General features: G+C 58.2%; 2 protein-coding genes across 2 annotated transcripts; one reads left to right on the top strand and one right to left on the bottom strand.

Annotated features, from left to right (window-relative positions):
• The first annotated feature begins 514 nt into the window (after window positions 1-514).
• Window positions 515-12,188, top strand: SRARP (steroid receptor associated and regulated protein). Its single transcript, XM_008249754.4, has 2 exons — window positions 515-750; window positions 3,277-12,188. Exons 1-2 carry the CDS (start codon window positions 669-671, stop codon window positions 3,702-3,704), a joined length of 510 nt encoding a protein of 169 aa, XP_008247976.2. The 5' UTR covers window positions 515-668; the 3' UTR covers window positions 3,705-12,188.
• HSPB7 (heat shock protein family B (small) member 7) lies at window positions 11,455-15,188 on the bottom strand. The gene is made up of 3 exons (XM_008249753.4): window positions 14,728-15,188; window positions 14,156-14,289; window positions 11,455-13,060 (listed from the first exon to the last, which is right to left on the bottom strand). Exons 1-3 carry the CDS (start codon window positions 14,924-14,926, stop codon window positions 12,881-12,883), a joined length of 513 nt encoding a protein of 170 aa, XP_008247975.1. The 5' UTR covers window positions 14,927-15,188; the 3' UTR covers window positions 11,455-12,880.
• Window positions 15,189-15,226: the final 38 nt, after the last annotated feature.

Below are 15,226 nucleotides of genomic sequence, written 5' to 3'. Positions count from 1 at the left end.
AGTTGACATGAGCTCGCTCACATGACCCAGGGTAATCCCCTTCAACTCAAAGTCCCTCTTCTGTAATCACATCTGTCAGGCAAGGCCCCAGGCTCACAGATTCTGGGGATGAGGGCGTGGCATCCCTGGAGGACCACCGCTCCACCTGCCACACCTAGTTACTTCTCTATGGGAGAGACACCGCTTCTATGTAAGGGTGCCATGCCAACTTTCTCTTTGAAGCACTTCTCTTTTGCAGTAAAAACAGTTGACTTAAGGGACATGTTGGGTCATTCGTATGATTGTTAGATAGGAATCAAACACAAAAGCTGCAGACGTGGCCAAAGACAGATTTGGGAAACTGAGGGCTTCATGAGAAGGTTCTGGAAGTGTACATACCTATCTATCCCAAGCCAGGAAGCCACTGCTGACGCTGGAAGAAACTGTCTGGTAGGAGGCAGCCCTCCCAGGGCAGCGACAATAATCCTGTTGACACAACCATGTTGATCAAAGCAATCCCTCACTGCCCCAGGCCAGTTCCCGTGGCTCCTGGTGGAACTCAGCAAATCCGGATCTGGTTCCGGCAAATATAAAAGGTTTGGTCCCAGGGTGAGAGCGCTACATCCTAGAAGACTCGACCAGGGACTGCTTCCCTCCTGTCAGAGCTAGGCTGCTGCCGTGGCATCGACATGGCCCCCTCAGAAGACTCCAGGGACTGGAGAGCCAGCCTCAAAGACCCCAGCCTTGGGACACACTTAGAGACCAGCTCCGGTAAGAGGGGGCTGAGACTAGCTGGGGGCCGGGGGGGTGGGGGGAGGTGCTGCCTCAGGGCAGCCAGGAGTCTCAAGCCAGGGTGCGCCTTCTCCACCAGCACGCAAGCTCCCATCTGAGCCTGTGTCGCGCCTAACAGCACCAGGTGAAAGAACAGATGTGGCACTGCTCGGGGAACCCCAGAGAGTGACTCTGTTAACAGCACAGGCTTTGCATTCAGGCAAATCTGCTCTGACCCTTGCTTCCCGGATAAACCCACACTGAGCTGGCCTCCAAGCTAGGGAGTGGGTTACACCAGCTGCACGGAGGGAAGATCCCCAGGGCCGAAGGCCATTGCTGATGGGATTGTCCCAGACTGGGGACAGCATTGTGGGGAAAGGAATAGAGGTGTGGAGTTTCCTGACGGCTACCCACCCCCATGCAAGCTGAGCCTGTTTCTTCATTTTTTTTTTTTTTAAGATTTATTCATTTATTTGAAAGGCAGAAAGAGAGAGAGAGAGATTTCATCTGCCAGTTTACTCCCCGGTTCTCAGCAGCTGGGTCTGGGCCAGGCTGAAGCCAGGAGCCAGGAACTCCATCCAGTCTGCAGTTGGCAGAAACCTAAGCGCTTGGGCCGTCTTCTGCTGTCTTCCCAGGCGCACTAGCAGGGAGCTGAATCAGAAGCGGAGCAGCTAGGGTTTAACCAGGAACTTCAATATGGGATGCAGGCTTCCTAGGGGGTGGCTTAACCCGCTGCTCCACAACGCCCACCTGAGTTTACTCACTAGTGAAAGGTGCAGGGCCACCCTCTCAGGTTGAGGACCCACGGCACTGCCGTCCCCTGGGAGCTTATTAGAAATGCAGACTCTCGGGCCCCATCCTAGACCTGACTTCATGTACACAGTAAAGCAGAGAAGCTCTGGTGTGCTGGGCTCCATGCTCTTGGAAGACAGATGGCTGAGACGGGGAGGAGCCAGGAATTTTCTTTTCTTCTCTCTGTTTTTTTTTTTTTTTTTTGTTTTGTTTTTTTTTTTAGGAGGCAGAGACAGGGACATTTGAAAGAGATAGATGGACAGAGAAAAGTGAGAGTTCCCATACGCTGGTTCATTCCCCAGTTTCCCACAAGGACTGAGGCTGGGCCAGGGTGAAGTCCAGAGCTGAGAACTAAATCCAGATCGCCCATGTGGGTGGCAGGAATCCAGCTGCTTGAGCCATCCCTTGTGCCAACCAGGGTGTGTGTACATTTTAGCGGGAAGCTGGAATCGGAAGTGGAGCAGGGAAGCTGAAATGGGAAGTGGAGCAGGCTGTGGGACTCAGACACTCCATGGATGCGGGTTCCCAGACCAGCATCTTACCCACTAGACCAAGTGCCTGCCCTGAGAAGCCAGGATTTCTTTTTAAAGATTATTTATTTGAAAGTCAGAATTACACAGAGAGAGGAGAAACAGAGAGAGAGAGTCTTCCATCTGATGGTTCACTCCCCAACTGGCTGCAACGGCTGGGGCTGCACCGATCCAAAGCCAGGAGCCAGGAACTTCCTCTGGGTCTTTCAAGTGGGTGCAGGGGCCCAAGGACTTGGGCCATCTTCTGCCTTCCCAGGCCACAGCAGAGAGCTGGACCGGAAGTGGAACAGCTGGTCTCGAACCAACGCCCATATGGGATGCTGGCGCTTCAGGCCAGGGCGTTAACTCTGAGCCACAGCGCCGGCCCCGAGAAGCCAGGATTTAAACTCAGGTCTCTGCGGTGCTGAATTTGAAAACACAACAAAACAGAAACAAAACTTGGGGGTGCCGGCATTGTGGGGGAGTGGGTTAAGCTGATGTCTGCGATGCAGGCATCCTATATGGGTGCCAGTTCGAGTCTGGCTGCTCCACTTCCAATCCTGGGAAGGCTGCAGAGGATGGTTCAACTCTTTGGGTCTCTGCACCCACATGGGAGACCAGGATGGAGTTCCAGGATCCTGGCTTCAGCCTGGCCCAGCCCCACTGTTGCAGCCATTTTGGGAGTGAACCAGAAGATGGAAGATTTCTCTCTCTCTGTCTCTCCCTTTTTCTCTCTGTAACTCTGCCTTTCAAATGAATGAATAAATAAATACTTCAAGAAAAATATTTTTTCTTTTTTCTTTTAGCTTGAAAGGCAGAGAGATTTTCCATCCACTAGTAGTTCACTCCTCAAATGCCCACAACAGCCAGAGTTAGGCCAGGCTGAAGTCCAGAGCTAAGAACTCACCCAGGTCTCCCACATGGTGGCACAAATCCACCACTTGAGGCCAATTCTGCTCCCTCCCAGGGAGCACATTAGCAGGAAGCTGGATGGGAAGCAGAGGAGCCAGGACTTGAACCGGGCACTCCGATGTGGAATGTGGGCTCCCAAGCAACAACTCCACAGCTGTGCCAAATGCCTGCCCCAAAACCTAGGCTCTTAAACCCCACTTGTCTTTCCGCCAACACTCAGTTTAACCCCGTTGGATGAAGGACCAAATGGGTGACTGGAAACGTGTCCCTGGCTTGTGCCAACACCAGTCTTTGTTCTTTTCTTTCCTTCCAGGCTGGAAGCCGGTGCGACCTCAGAAGGCCATCCCCAAGGCTCACCTGACCTTCCTCATCGACTGTGGCCTCGGAAAACAGCTCCCTCTGGCCACGCCTCCAGTGCCCCGCCGAGGCCCGAGGCCCCGACGAGGGCCTGCAGCCCCACCAGTGAAGACCTACATCGTGTTCTGTGGGGGAAGCGAGCCTGGTGGGACTCAGTATTTGTCCCCGGGTTGGAGACCCGTTGCGCAGGCCAGGGACACCCTGCCACCCTGCAGAGGGGTTGAGGCCCCAGCTTCCTCCCCAGTCGGCCCATTCTGCCCTCAGGAGAGTCCAAAAGCCAAGGGGAGCCCCTCAAAGGCTGGGCCTGCCAGGTCTTCGACGTGGGGCACAGTCAAGGGCTCGCTCAAGGCCCTGTCTTCCTGTGTCTGCAGGCAGGCGGATTAGCGGGAAGGGCCAGGCCACGAGAGGGGGCTGCCATTCTCAGGGCCCACCCTCGCTTCCCCAGTCAGGCTGGAGTCCTGTCCCTGAGCTGATGCCCACCAGAGCCACGAAAGGACCCTGGAGACAGCCTTCAGGGGTCCTGCTCCCGGTCTCCGCCAGGCTTTCTGCAGCGCCTCCTGCTGGCCAGAAACTAATCTATTCCTGCGGTCATCCTAACAGTAACCTCCCCATGCCAGGCCCTGCGGGTGCCAGGGAAGATGCTTCAAGGTTCCCTTGGCAAAGGGAGAGCGGAGAGAATGTAACCGAATAAAGAAGATGAGTGTGAGCAGTGATGAACACGCTACAGGAACAAAGCAGACGCTGGCAGGGAACACGACTGGGGAAGCGCTTTTCTGAAACGGGGTCTGGGAAGGGCCCCTGTGAGCAGGAAGCAATTGAAGGATGACCTAAAAGATGAGGGGCAGGTGTTCAGGGCAGCAATCAAGATTCCATCTGGAGCCACCAGTTCAAGTCCCGGCTGCTCCACTTCCGATCCAGCTCTCTGCTGTGGCCTGGGAAAGCAGTGGAAGATGGCCCGAGTCCTTGAGCCCCTGCACCTGCATGGGAGACCCAGAAGAAGCTCCTGGCTCCTGGTTTCAGATCGGCCCAGCTCTGGCTGTTGTGGCCATTTCGGGAGTGAACCAGCGGATGGAGTACCCCCTCTCTGCCTTTCCTCTCTGTAACTCTGCTGCTCAAATAAATAAATAAATCTTAAAAAAAAAAAAAAAGTGCCTGGGCTTGGGTCCCTGCTCTGCTCCACATTCTAGCTTCCTGCTAACGTGCACCCTGGAGGGCAGTCGGGGACAACCCAAGTAGCCAGGTCCCTGCCACCCATGTGGGAGACCTGGATTGACTCTGGGCTCCTGGCTTCGTCCTGGCCTAGCCCCAGCTGTTGTGGGCATGTGGAGAGTGAGCCAGCAGAGGGAATGGGAAATCTCGTCGCTCTGTCTTTCAAATAAATAAAAATTTAATTAAAAAAAAAATGAGGGCCGGCGCCGCGGCTCACTAGGCTAATCCTCTGCCTTACGGCGCCGGCACACCGGGTTCTAGTCCCGGTCGGGGCGCCGGATTCTGTCCCGGTTGCCCCTCTTCCAGGCCAGCTCTCTGCTGTGGCCAGGGAGTGCAGTGGAGGATGGCCCAAGTACTTTGGCCCTGCACCCACATGGGAGACCAGGATAAGTACCTGGCTCCTGCCATCTGATCAGCGCGGTGTGGCGGCCATTGGAGGGTGAACCAATGGCAAAGGAAGACCTTTCTCTCTGTCTCTCTCTCTCTCTGTCCACTCTGCCTGTCAAAAAATAATTTTAAAAAATTAAAAAAAAAATGAGGAGAAGGAGCCAACCCTGCAAAAACTCACTCTTCCCAGGACCACCTGCTGGGCAGAGGCGGCCAGAGCAGATGGTCAGGATGCCCCGTGCACTGGGCAGGGGCATGTGTCGGCTGCTGTCGTCTTGGCTCACCATGCAAGCATGGAGGCTGCTGGGAGGGCACAGGATGCTGAACAGGGCAATCTGTGGGCGTGGCCGTGGTGGTCGTGAGGCTCAGGGAAGCTGGCACCCCAGAAGGCAGCCCAGCAGGGCCCTGGCATCCCAAGTGGGGAACAGTAGGAGCTGGCTTCTCCCAGGGTAGAGGGTGCTCAGGAAGGAAAGGGAGTACCAAGTTCCACATAATGGAACTAAGGGCAATTATTGAGCACCTATTGTATGCCAGGCTCACACTGTCCCCAGCAGATACAGAAAATCGAGGAGCGGGGGTTGGCCTAGCTCCTATGGGATGGTCATGTCCCTGAGCAAGAGTGGGTCGCTGGTGTGGGTGTGAGGGTGCGTGTAAGTCTGAGATGAACACCGCCGGGTGAAGCCCTAAGTCCACCTGGCCAGGGAAGTGTCTCAAGGCTCCCGGGCAAAAACTGCTGAGGGTTCCTCTACTCACTCAATGAATATTTTATAGATTCCTACAAAAATCTAGTGACCAAGATGCATTGCTCACTCTGTGCCAGAAAAACACCAGCCTCACTGGCTTCCTTTTGAAAAGAAGCCCTCCGGCTCCCGTGCCGGAGCAGGGGACAGGTGGGGGAGCCGGCACAGCAGGCCGAGTCTTCGGCCAGGCAAAGGGGAGTGCTGGTGTGACTTGAGCGGTGGTGATGGTATAATGTAGACAACACATCCCTGCCCAAAGACAAGGCTGCCGAGCGAGCAAGCGGGACTTTCAAGGAAAAGGGAGGCCCATGGCTGCACATCCAACTTGGCAACAGCAGGTGTCGCTCCACCATCAGACTGGACGGCACTGGGTCCAAGGTGGGGACCTGCAGGCCTTGGAGCCCGAGTGGAGTTTCCACGGGACTCTGAGCATTTAAGCCAGGCATCTACCCACGCACCATCTCAGAGTCTCACCACGGGGGTCCTGGCGAGGATTCAAGGGGCATCAGGCACTTGTCACCTGCTCAGTAAGGGAGCTGTCACTGCTACTCTTGGCCAGACATTATACGCATTACACCCATCCCTGACCCAGGAAGTGGGTACAAATTTTATGGCCATTTGATACAGACGGAACCTGAGGCACTGAGATAAAATCCTTTGCCCAAGGTCACTGAATACAAAGAGGCAGAACTCAGATCCACAGCACAGGCAGTGTGGCCGCACACCCTGGCTGGGGCACCTGTGCTGGGCTCCGTGCACACTTGTCGAATGTGAGTGAAGGTAAAGGAATGCTTCCCAGGGACCCAGGCCAGGCAACGTGTGGGCAACGTGTGGTGACCGAGTGAGGTGAGGGCTCCTCACTGAGATGGGACTCACAGGTGGAGGAGCGAGTGGGGACATCGGAGGTGACAGGGTCACAAAGGGACATGCATGGGTGAGGTCCCCTGGGACACATGGGGAAGAGGCTGGCAGGTGGTGGCCCAGCCTCTACGGAGCTCTGGTCAGACTGAGGCTGGGGAAGAAGCAGCCTTCAGCAGAGAGGCTGACGACAAGGGACGGCGGGGAGAGATCAGGGAGCAAGTCCAAGGTTAAGGGGGTGTGAGCACATGTGGGGGAAGCAAGAGTGTCTCCAGTTCACTGACCGACCGGGGCTTGTGCACCTTCCCTGCCTTTGAGCTTCTTACAACTCTGTGTGTTGTGAATAACGGGTGGGGCTTCAACAAGCAGACCCTGTTCTGTCTGTCAGGCGTCCAGCAGCACCTGTGTCTCACTTCCACATTCGTTTCCATATTGCTTAACCGACAAGCACGTCTGCTTTGAACTGCTTGTGACATCTTTTTTTTTTTTTTTTAAGTTTTCTTTTTTTATTTCTTTGAAAGGCAGAATTACAGAAAGTGAGAGGGGGAGACACACACACACACACACACACAGATCCTCCATCTACTGGTTCACTCCCCAAATGGCCGCAATGGCTGGGGCTGAGCCAGGAGCTTCTTCTGGGTCTCCCAAGTGGGTGCAGGGGCTCAAGCACTTGAGCCATCTTCCACTGCTTTCCCAGGTGCATTAGCAGAGAGCTGGATGGGAAGTGGAGCAGCCAGGACTCGAACCGGCGCCCATATCAGATGATGCTTGTTAAATTTTACCAGTTCTCTTATTCACTGTGTGCTAAGTAAAATCTTTAATGGAAATGTTAGATGGTATCACCACTTGAGAACACAGTCTGGCAGTCCCTCAAACACACACACAGACCCAGTGTACCACGTGACCCAGCAAGGCCTCTCTTGAGTACAGACCAAAGTGAACGGAAAACCTGTGCACGCGCAAATCTGTGCATGAAATGGGGTGGGTTTCTGGCCGTCACGGAGGATGCCTGGGTCTGAGTCCCAGCTTCCTGACCATGTACACACTGGGAGATGGTCAAGTACTTGGCTCCCTGCCTCCCATGGGGGAGACCTGGGAGGAGTTCCCAGTTCTTGTCTTTGACCCGGCCCAGCCTTGGCTGTTGTGAGAATCTGGGGGATAAACCAGCACGTGGGAGATTTCTCTGTCTGCCTGCCTTTCAGATAAATTTTAAAAATTTAAGAATCTGTATATCACAGTGTATTCACAATAGCAAAACAGAAATAGCCCCAAAGCCCATCAACTCAAGAGTGAGTAAGCAAGTTGTGGTCTGTTCATACAAGGAGATATACTCAGTCTTACAAAGGAATGCATTACTGGTCGTGCTAGAATGCGGTTGAATCTCAGAAGTTTTGTACTGAGTGAAGACGTCGGGTGCACCAGGTCACATAGCCTGACTTCACTGCGCTGGATATGGACTGGTTTAATCCAGACAGCAGATTCCTGGGGGCCCACAGCTGGCTCAAGAGGGGAGGAGAGGGGAGTGATTGATTAACAGGCATGATCCCCCTCAAGCTTCATGTGTTGGGAAATAAATCTCCATATTGACATATTGATGATGTTTGGAGGTGGAGCCTTTGGGAGATAATCATGATAAGATGAGGTCATGGGGGTGAGGCCCCCAGGATGGTGGTAGTTTTTTTTTTTTTTTTTTAAGACTTATTTATTTGAAAGTCAGAGTTACATAGAGAGAGGCAGAGGCAGAGAGAGAGTGAAGTCTTCCATCTGCTGGTTCACTCCCCAATTGGCCACAATGGCAGGAGCTGCGCCGATCTGAAGCCAGGAGCCAAGAGCTTCTTCTGGGTCTCCCACACAGGTGCAGGGGCCCAAGGCCTTAGGCCATCTTCTACTGCTTTCCCAGGCCATAGCAGAGAGCTGGATCGGGAGTGGAGCAGCCGGGTCTCGAACCAGCACTCATATGGGATGCCCGCACTGCAGGTGGTAGCTTAAACCACTATGCCACAGCACTGACCTGTGTTAGTGGTTTTATAGGCTGAGGAAGCCCTCATTAGGTGCCGAGAGAGGCCAGCACCCTGCGTCTGCACTTCCCAGCCTCCAGATCTGTAAGCCAGATAAACTTCAGACTTTAAGAGTTACCTGGTCCTGGGCTGGCGCTGTGGCCTGGGAAGGCAGTGGAGGATGGCCCAGGTCCTTGGGTCTCTGCATCCGCATGGGAGAACAGGGCTCGTCAGACCTCAGAGCTGAACTGACCACACGAGAGGGACTCGGGGAGCAACTGCGGAGGAGGGAGTCCAGCGGCAGGTGCAAGGCCTGTATGAGGCGGTGAGTGAAAGCGTGAGGTACGGGAGCGGGAGGCTAGGCTGGCAGCCTTGCTGAACTCAGACCCCCGGCCTCGGGGCCTTGTAACACCTGGGACATGCGAGGGGCTGCAGAACTGAGTGAGCAGGAAGAAAGGGAGGAAGAGAGAGGAGGAAGGGAGGAGTGGCAGGCCCCACAGCCCTGCGCTCTCTTCTCGGACACCCGGTGACCCAACCCCTTCCCAGAGCCCCCAGACTGCCCCCAAAGGCTGTCGTTGGACTGAGGGCCCCAGAGCCTGGGCTTGGCTCCTGCTGGCTGCTCGATCTTGAAGCCGGACTGTGTTGACTGTCAACAGCCTTCCGCCGCAGACTCAACTCCCCGTGCCCCACAGGACTCTCTCTTGCCTGGGAGCAGAGCTGGGTGAGCTTGGCCTTGTCCACCCACAACAGCCGGAACAAGAGCTGGGCATTTACAGAGCCTACACTGAACACAGCTCTGCTTCCCCGGGCAGCCCTGACCCCTGTCGGTGAGGACACCAGGGCTTCCTGAGGCGTCCAGCCCCCACTCCAGGGCCCAGACAGGATCCTCTGCAAGGGGGAGGGAGCCCTTACGCTTAACTTTTCTTGGAGAGAAGCCCAGGTGCCAGGAGCAGCTCTTCTGCCCCTCCAGCCCAAATGGAGGTCTTGCTGGGGCCAGGGACAGGGTGAGTGAAGCTGACGACCTAAAGGAAATCGCACCTGCCTGGCACACGCAAGCTATGGTCAGCTAGCAGGTGCTGAACTCACTGAATGAACCAACTCCCCAACACCATTTTACAGAGAGGCCACGTGACGCACAGAGAGGTTAAGTTACTTGTTCAGAATCACACAGCTCAGACACAGCAGAGTCAAGATTGGATCCAAGGTGGCCGGGCTCCGGGGTCTGCCACTGCCCCTCCACTGTTACATGAGGCTTGTTGGCTTGGCTTTTAAAATCCTCTCGGCCCTTCCTTAGCTGCTTTCCCATGCCAGGAGGGACTGAAAAGGTATTGTCCAAATACAGAACAGGTACCCATGCAGCCTGAGGAGCTGATTGCATGATGGGGGCAGGGGCATGGAGGGTTGGGGGTTGGCCTAGGGGAGGAGCCCTAGCTTGAGGCTCTGGAGGTCTGGGGTCTTCATCCTTGAGGAGGAGGTGGGGGAAGCCTGTACAGGTGAGAGAGCCTCCAGGGTCCTCTGTGCCCCCCAGGGCCCCCAGCACCTGCTAACCTGGCTCTCCCACAGGTCTCCAGCCCCAAAGGTTTCACTCATTTAAATTTCCCTGGCTCCTGGCCACCTCCAAAGCCACAGGATTCCTCTTCCTTGTGTGTGGGGGTGGTGTGCTGCCTTAGCTCCCCGGGCAGGAGACTGAGCTGGGCTTACATGGACATGGGTTCAAATCCCAGCCCCGCCACTTCCGAGCTGGGTGGCCTTGGGCCAGTTGCTCGCCCTCTCTGAACCTCCACGGCCTCGTCTGGTCAGTGATGACAGCAGCGCCTACCGGGCAGAGCTGTGGTGAGGACGCGCAGGGTGCCTGGCACACGCTGGGCACAGTGAATGGGGCCCTTAAGACTCCCGCTTCCCAGGCTGGGGGCGGCGCAGGCCCTTCTGCCAAGCCTAATTTTAGCCTCAAAGGAGTGGGGGCGCCAGGAGACAAAGCGCGCGGCGCCCGGCCCGGCGCCCATGGGCGGAGCCGATGACAGGCAGGCGGCAGCGTCCCGGCGGCGGGGTCACCTTGGCCCGAGTGGCGGCCGGCCGAGGGCTCCCTTGAACATACGTGCCGGGTTCCTAGCGGCCGCGCGGTCCCCTGTGCAGCGTTTATCACCTCCCCCACTGCGGGCTGGGGAGGAGGCTGCTGGGGCCGGGGTGGGGGCACTGGGAGCCTCCCCTTCCCAGCCCGCCTCAATGGGGTCGGGATGCCAAGGTGAGCCTGACCCGGGGTGAAGGAGGTGGGGGGAGACGCTCGCCTGCTCCTCCCGGTCCCGCGCCGATGAGTGTTGGGGCTGCAAATAGCCGGTGGAATCGGTGAGTCACGGAGGCTGGAAATACTGCACCCCCTCGCCCCCACCCTGGGCTGCGGCTGGGCCCCGGGAGAGCGCCTGGCTCTCGGATTTCAGCAGTGCCGGGGGTGTCTGGGCCTGAGCCCTCCAGAGATACCCCCCCAGGATCCCTGGAGCAACTAGCACCCCCTCCCCTGCAGCCCTAGGTCCCAGCCGACTGACTGCACCCCGGGGTGCGGCGCTCAGCTTCCCTGGGCCTCGGAGCCCCCATCCTATACAAGAAGCATTTCCAGAGAAGGACCTGGTGCAGCCCGCCTGCCTGTGCCGCCCTCCACCCGGCACCCAGTAGCCAATCAATGTCTCTGGAGCTTGAAAGAATGAGAAGGAAGTGCAGGCCGGTGGACGAGAGGGCACTGCAGGGTTTCTCGCCCATGTGGCCCTGGGATTCCTGCCCAGGAGGGTCAGGGGAGCCAACAGAGAAGACCAAGGCATATCAGGACTCTGTGAGTGCTTAGCTGGACCTGGAGCCCCCCCCCAACCCCCCCAGATCCCAAGGAAGGAGTGGCTGTTTCTCCTGGGGTTTCCCTGCCCCAAGCTGAGAGTCAGGGGAGAGCTCCAGGAGTCTGGGAGACTGTCTTTTATTGTGTGCACAGGTGACAGCGCATTCTTCTCCCTTCCCCCACCCTGTTCCCCTCTTCCCAGGACCCCAGAATGGCCAGAGGGAGAGATGTGGAGGGCAGAGCCTGGCCCTGCCACTTGTCCTGGGGACCCCGGCCAACTGTGAGATGCCCCTACCCCTCACCCTGCATCTGTACGTGGGAGACTGAGCCATAGTCACTAGGGACAGCCAGGGCTCTGCAGAGAAGACTGACCTAGATTGAGGGCCGGGGGGAACTCGGCTGGGACGCTTCATCCCCCAGCAGGGCCTTGTGGGGCAGAGGGAGGGGAGGCCACTCCTCAGTGCACAGAGGCAGGGGTGTGGACAGCTGGCATCCTGGGTCCAGCTCTAACCTTCAGTGACAAAGCTGGCACTTAACGCTCAAGACCCAGTGTCCCCACTGATGAGAGCAGACATCGTAAGTCTGCTTGTAGAATGTTCTGATTTGACCTTGACTGATGGTAATGCTAGTGTCTGGAGGGCAGCAGTAGGTGTGTGATGGATACACCAAACCTACAGATCAGGAAGGGAAAAGGATGGGGCGGTGGCGGCACAGAGAGAAGCAGCGATCCAATCTTGAGGCCCCAAAGCCCCGTCCTGGGCTTATTCCCACCGCTGCTGGGAGATCCTGTCTGCAGTGGGAGCAGCCCCAGGAGCCCAGGCCTGTGGGCAGAAGAAGAGGGACCCAACCTCGCCCCCACCTCTCCCGGAGACAGGACAGGTAGCCAACAGCCGGAGTCTTGCCCATTTTATCAAGAACCAGCTGTACCAAGAAAAGCCCAACTATGTGTAGGTACAGCATGGCCCTGCCCTGGCGCAGCTGGCTGGCTGGGGGCACAGGGCGATGGGCAGCCTGCCAGCGGGTCTGGGGCTTAGAGAATGGCCGAAGTGGGGTGTAAGGTCAGAGTTGGATTCTCCTCCTGGCCTCTCTGAGCAGTCTCGCTTAGATAGGTGTCTCTGTCCGTGACCTTCCGTCTGCCTCTTTTGCTCCCCTTGGCCGGGGGGGTCCCTGGTCACCAGTCCCCCTGCCCCTGCCCTGCAGAGACTCCACAGGTCAAAGGATTTGTCTGTCCTGCAGATCGCCGGCCGAGAAGCTCTGCTTGGCCCCAACCCTCTTCCTCAAAGTAGCTTCTCTGAGACTCCCTTTGTCCACCCCAACCCCTCTGCCCTGGACTAAGTGCGAGAGGCCATATCTGGGATCTGGGAGCCCTAAGTGAGGCAGAGGGGAGAGCCCTGGCTTGGGGCTGACCCACCTGGGGTCTGGGAGTGTTGGGGGCCAGAGAGCCTGGGCCGAGATGTCCTGGGGGCTTCGTTGAGGGGTCAGGAGGGCGTCACAGCTGGCAAGGCAGTGGGGAAGGAGCAGGGAGGAGGGATGGAGCTAGGGAGCCCGTCAGATTTTGATCTCTGTCCGGAAGGTCTGCTGGACGTGCTCTGTGTGCGGGTGGCGCCGGGCCCGGATGGTCAGGCTGCCGTCCTCCCGCAGGGCCGAGGTTACCGACGTCGGGTCCACGTCCTCCGGCAGCTGGCACTTGTGAGCGAAGGTGTTCATGACGGTGCCATCAGCTGCCAGCTGGGGAAGGGGGGACAGGTCAGGGGGCTGCTCTGACTCCCCCGGCTCGTGTCAAGCCACAGCCCCTTTCTCCCCATTCTAACCCCGAGAGGGCTCCCGCGTGCAGATGGCCTCTGCTGGGAGGTGCAGAGGGGTGATCATAGGTGAACCATGGGCTCCCAGAGATGAGCAAGGGACTCAGTTTGAGCTGAGTCTGAGGGCGGGTGGGGGCTCCCAAGCCACACAAGAAGCGATGGTGCAGGAGACAGCCGTGCCCTCTTGGATGCCCAGACACACTGGGTGTCCATCCCTGGGCCAGACCGGCAGCCCCTCCCACACAGTCCAGCCAGCACATGGTGTCCAGAGGAGACTGGACGGTTGAGTCATTGTCATGGTGGTGGGGGCTGGTACGTGCTGCCTCTGGTCCTGGGGCCCACAGTCCTCAGCATCCCTGGCACGCACTGGGGGCAGAGGCCAGGCCCTGGGGAATCCAGGGATGCTTGGGTGGACCTGTGCTCTCAGGGGCAGCCATGGCTGCAGCCGCCTGGGCCAGCACCCTTGTCAGGCCTGGCCGTGTTCTCCTCTAGGGTGGAGGCCCAGTGTGTCCTTCCTGGGAGCTCAGCAATGAGTTCGTGGTGCCTGGGTGCAAGAGTATGTGGTTTGGTGTGTATGTGACCCTGAACTGCAGGCTCCTGCCCAGCCTGGCTCCCAATCTGGGGGCCCAGGATGGCTGAGGGCTTGAGGTGGGGCCTGTGGGGGACTCCTGCTGCTGTTGACAGGTGAGTCCCCACCTACCCACACGCCCACTGGCCTGTCCCACTCCACAGCACCACCTCCCAGCTTCCTGCCCCAGCCCCCATGCCCCTCTGCTCCCATCCCCCTCCCCTCCCCATTCTCCAGGTTCCCTCTACTGCCTAGGACTCCTAACTCTGGACCCTGGTGGCAGAGAATGGCAGTAAGGGTGATGGCCCTTGGGCTCTAGGGAACAAGGTCTCCAGTCTGCCCCCAGGGAGTTGAGTGGGGCGGGACCCTGGTCAGCATCTGGGGTCCCAGGAAGGGACACTGCGGACAAAGGGCGAAGGAGTGGGCTCCCAGGGTGGGTGGGGCCAGGCTCACCTTCTCTGCCCGCACCTCGATGTGGTTGTTGGAGGTAGTGACAATGATGTCTTCTGGTGAGAAGTCCCTCACGTCCACTGCAAACTCATAGGCGTCTCCGAGGGTCTTGATGTTGCCCTGCCCCCCGGGGCGGGCTGTGGGGAAGGTGGCCGTGAGCTGGGCATGGGCAGGGCAAGCATCCGGAACGGAGCCGACCTCCTCCTCAGCTGTTGCTCCTGCGTCCCTCCTCCCCACCCTCGCAGGCCACCTTTGCCATGGTGGGATGGGGCCTCACCCCACACACGTGCGGGCTGCATGGAGGGTCTCAGCCATCCCTGGCTGCCTGGAGACAGGGTATACCTCCTGTCCCCCCGCCCAACCCCTCCAGGGCTCCAGCTGGGATCGGTCCATCAGGAGCGTGGCTCACTCCTGGGGCCACAACCGTGCCTTGCAAGCCCACCTGGTCTCACAGCCATGTCTGTCTGTGGCCCCCAGGCTGTGCAGGTGGGCAGCCACGGTGCATTTTGGTGGTGTCCTGGAGCAGATGTCGCTACCGCATGCACTCCCACCCCTCCAGAGCCCTGAGCACTTGCCTGGGAAGGACAGGGCCTCCGAGTGGGGCCGCATGAAGGTGCCGAAATCCTCGGAAAACATGCTCAAGGCCTTCTCCATGGGTGGGTCCTGGACCGGGAGGGCGCGGGAGGCCGCAGATGAAGATGAGGAAGAGGAGGAGGAGGAAGAGGAGTGGAAACTTCTCTCCGCTCTGAAGGAGGAGGAGGTCCTGTGGCTCATCCACGGGCGGCGCTGGCCCTGTCCAGGCGGGCAGGGGCTCACAGGAGAGGCGTGTGGGTGCAGGCCTCCGGCGGAGCGTGCTGGGCCCTGGCTGCTGGCGCTTTATAAGGCCTGGCTGCCCCTGGGCTCCCGGCCAGCCCCTTGTCTCTCAGCTAAATTTAGGCCTCTCCGTAGCCCGAGGGGGCTGGAAATCTTCTCCCGTGAGCCGGCCCTGCTGACAGCCCAGCACACGCAGGCTGCAGGCCGGAGGGCTGAGCTCACAGCCTGGCATTCCAGGCCCATTGCTGCAGCTCCAGAGGC

Source organism: Oryctolagus cuniculus, chromosome 7 (genome assembly GCF_964237555.1).
Source record: "Oryctolagus cuniculus chromosome 7, mOryCun1.1, whole genome shotgun sequence".
Classification (NCBI taxonomy): domain Eukaryota; kingdom Metazoa; phylum Chordata; class Mammalia; order Lagomorpha; family Leporidae; genus Oryctolagus; species Oryctolagus cuniculus.
Note: the sequence above shows the minus strand (reverse complement) of the source record. Positions and strands in the feature narration are given on the sequence as shown.

Excerpts from the sequence above, each read along its gene's own strand:
- HSPB7 (XM_008249753.4), bottom strand. The coding sequence starts at position 14,926 with ATGAGCCACAGGACCTCCTCCTCCTTCAGAGCGGAGAGAAGTTTCCAC. Across the intron at positions 14,290-14,727 it reads GGAGGCCCTGTCCTTCCCAG|CCCGCCCCGGGGGGCAGGGC; the intron begins GCAAGTGCTCAG and ends CCTTCCCCACAG. Across the intron at positions 13,061-14,155 it reads TCGAGGTGCGGGCAGAGAAG|CTGGCAGCTGATGGCACCGT; the intron begins GTGAGCCTGGCC and ends CCCCTTCCCCAG.
- SRARP (XM_008249754.4), top strand. The coding sequence starts at position 669 with ATGGCCCCCTCAGAAGACTCCAGGGACTGGAGAGCCAGCCTCAAAGAC. Across the intron at positions 751-3,276 it reads ACACTTAGAGACCAGCTCCG|GCTGGAAGCCGGTGCGACCT; the intron begins GTAAGAGGGGGC and ends CTTTCCTTCCAG.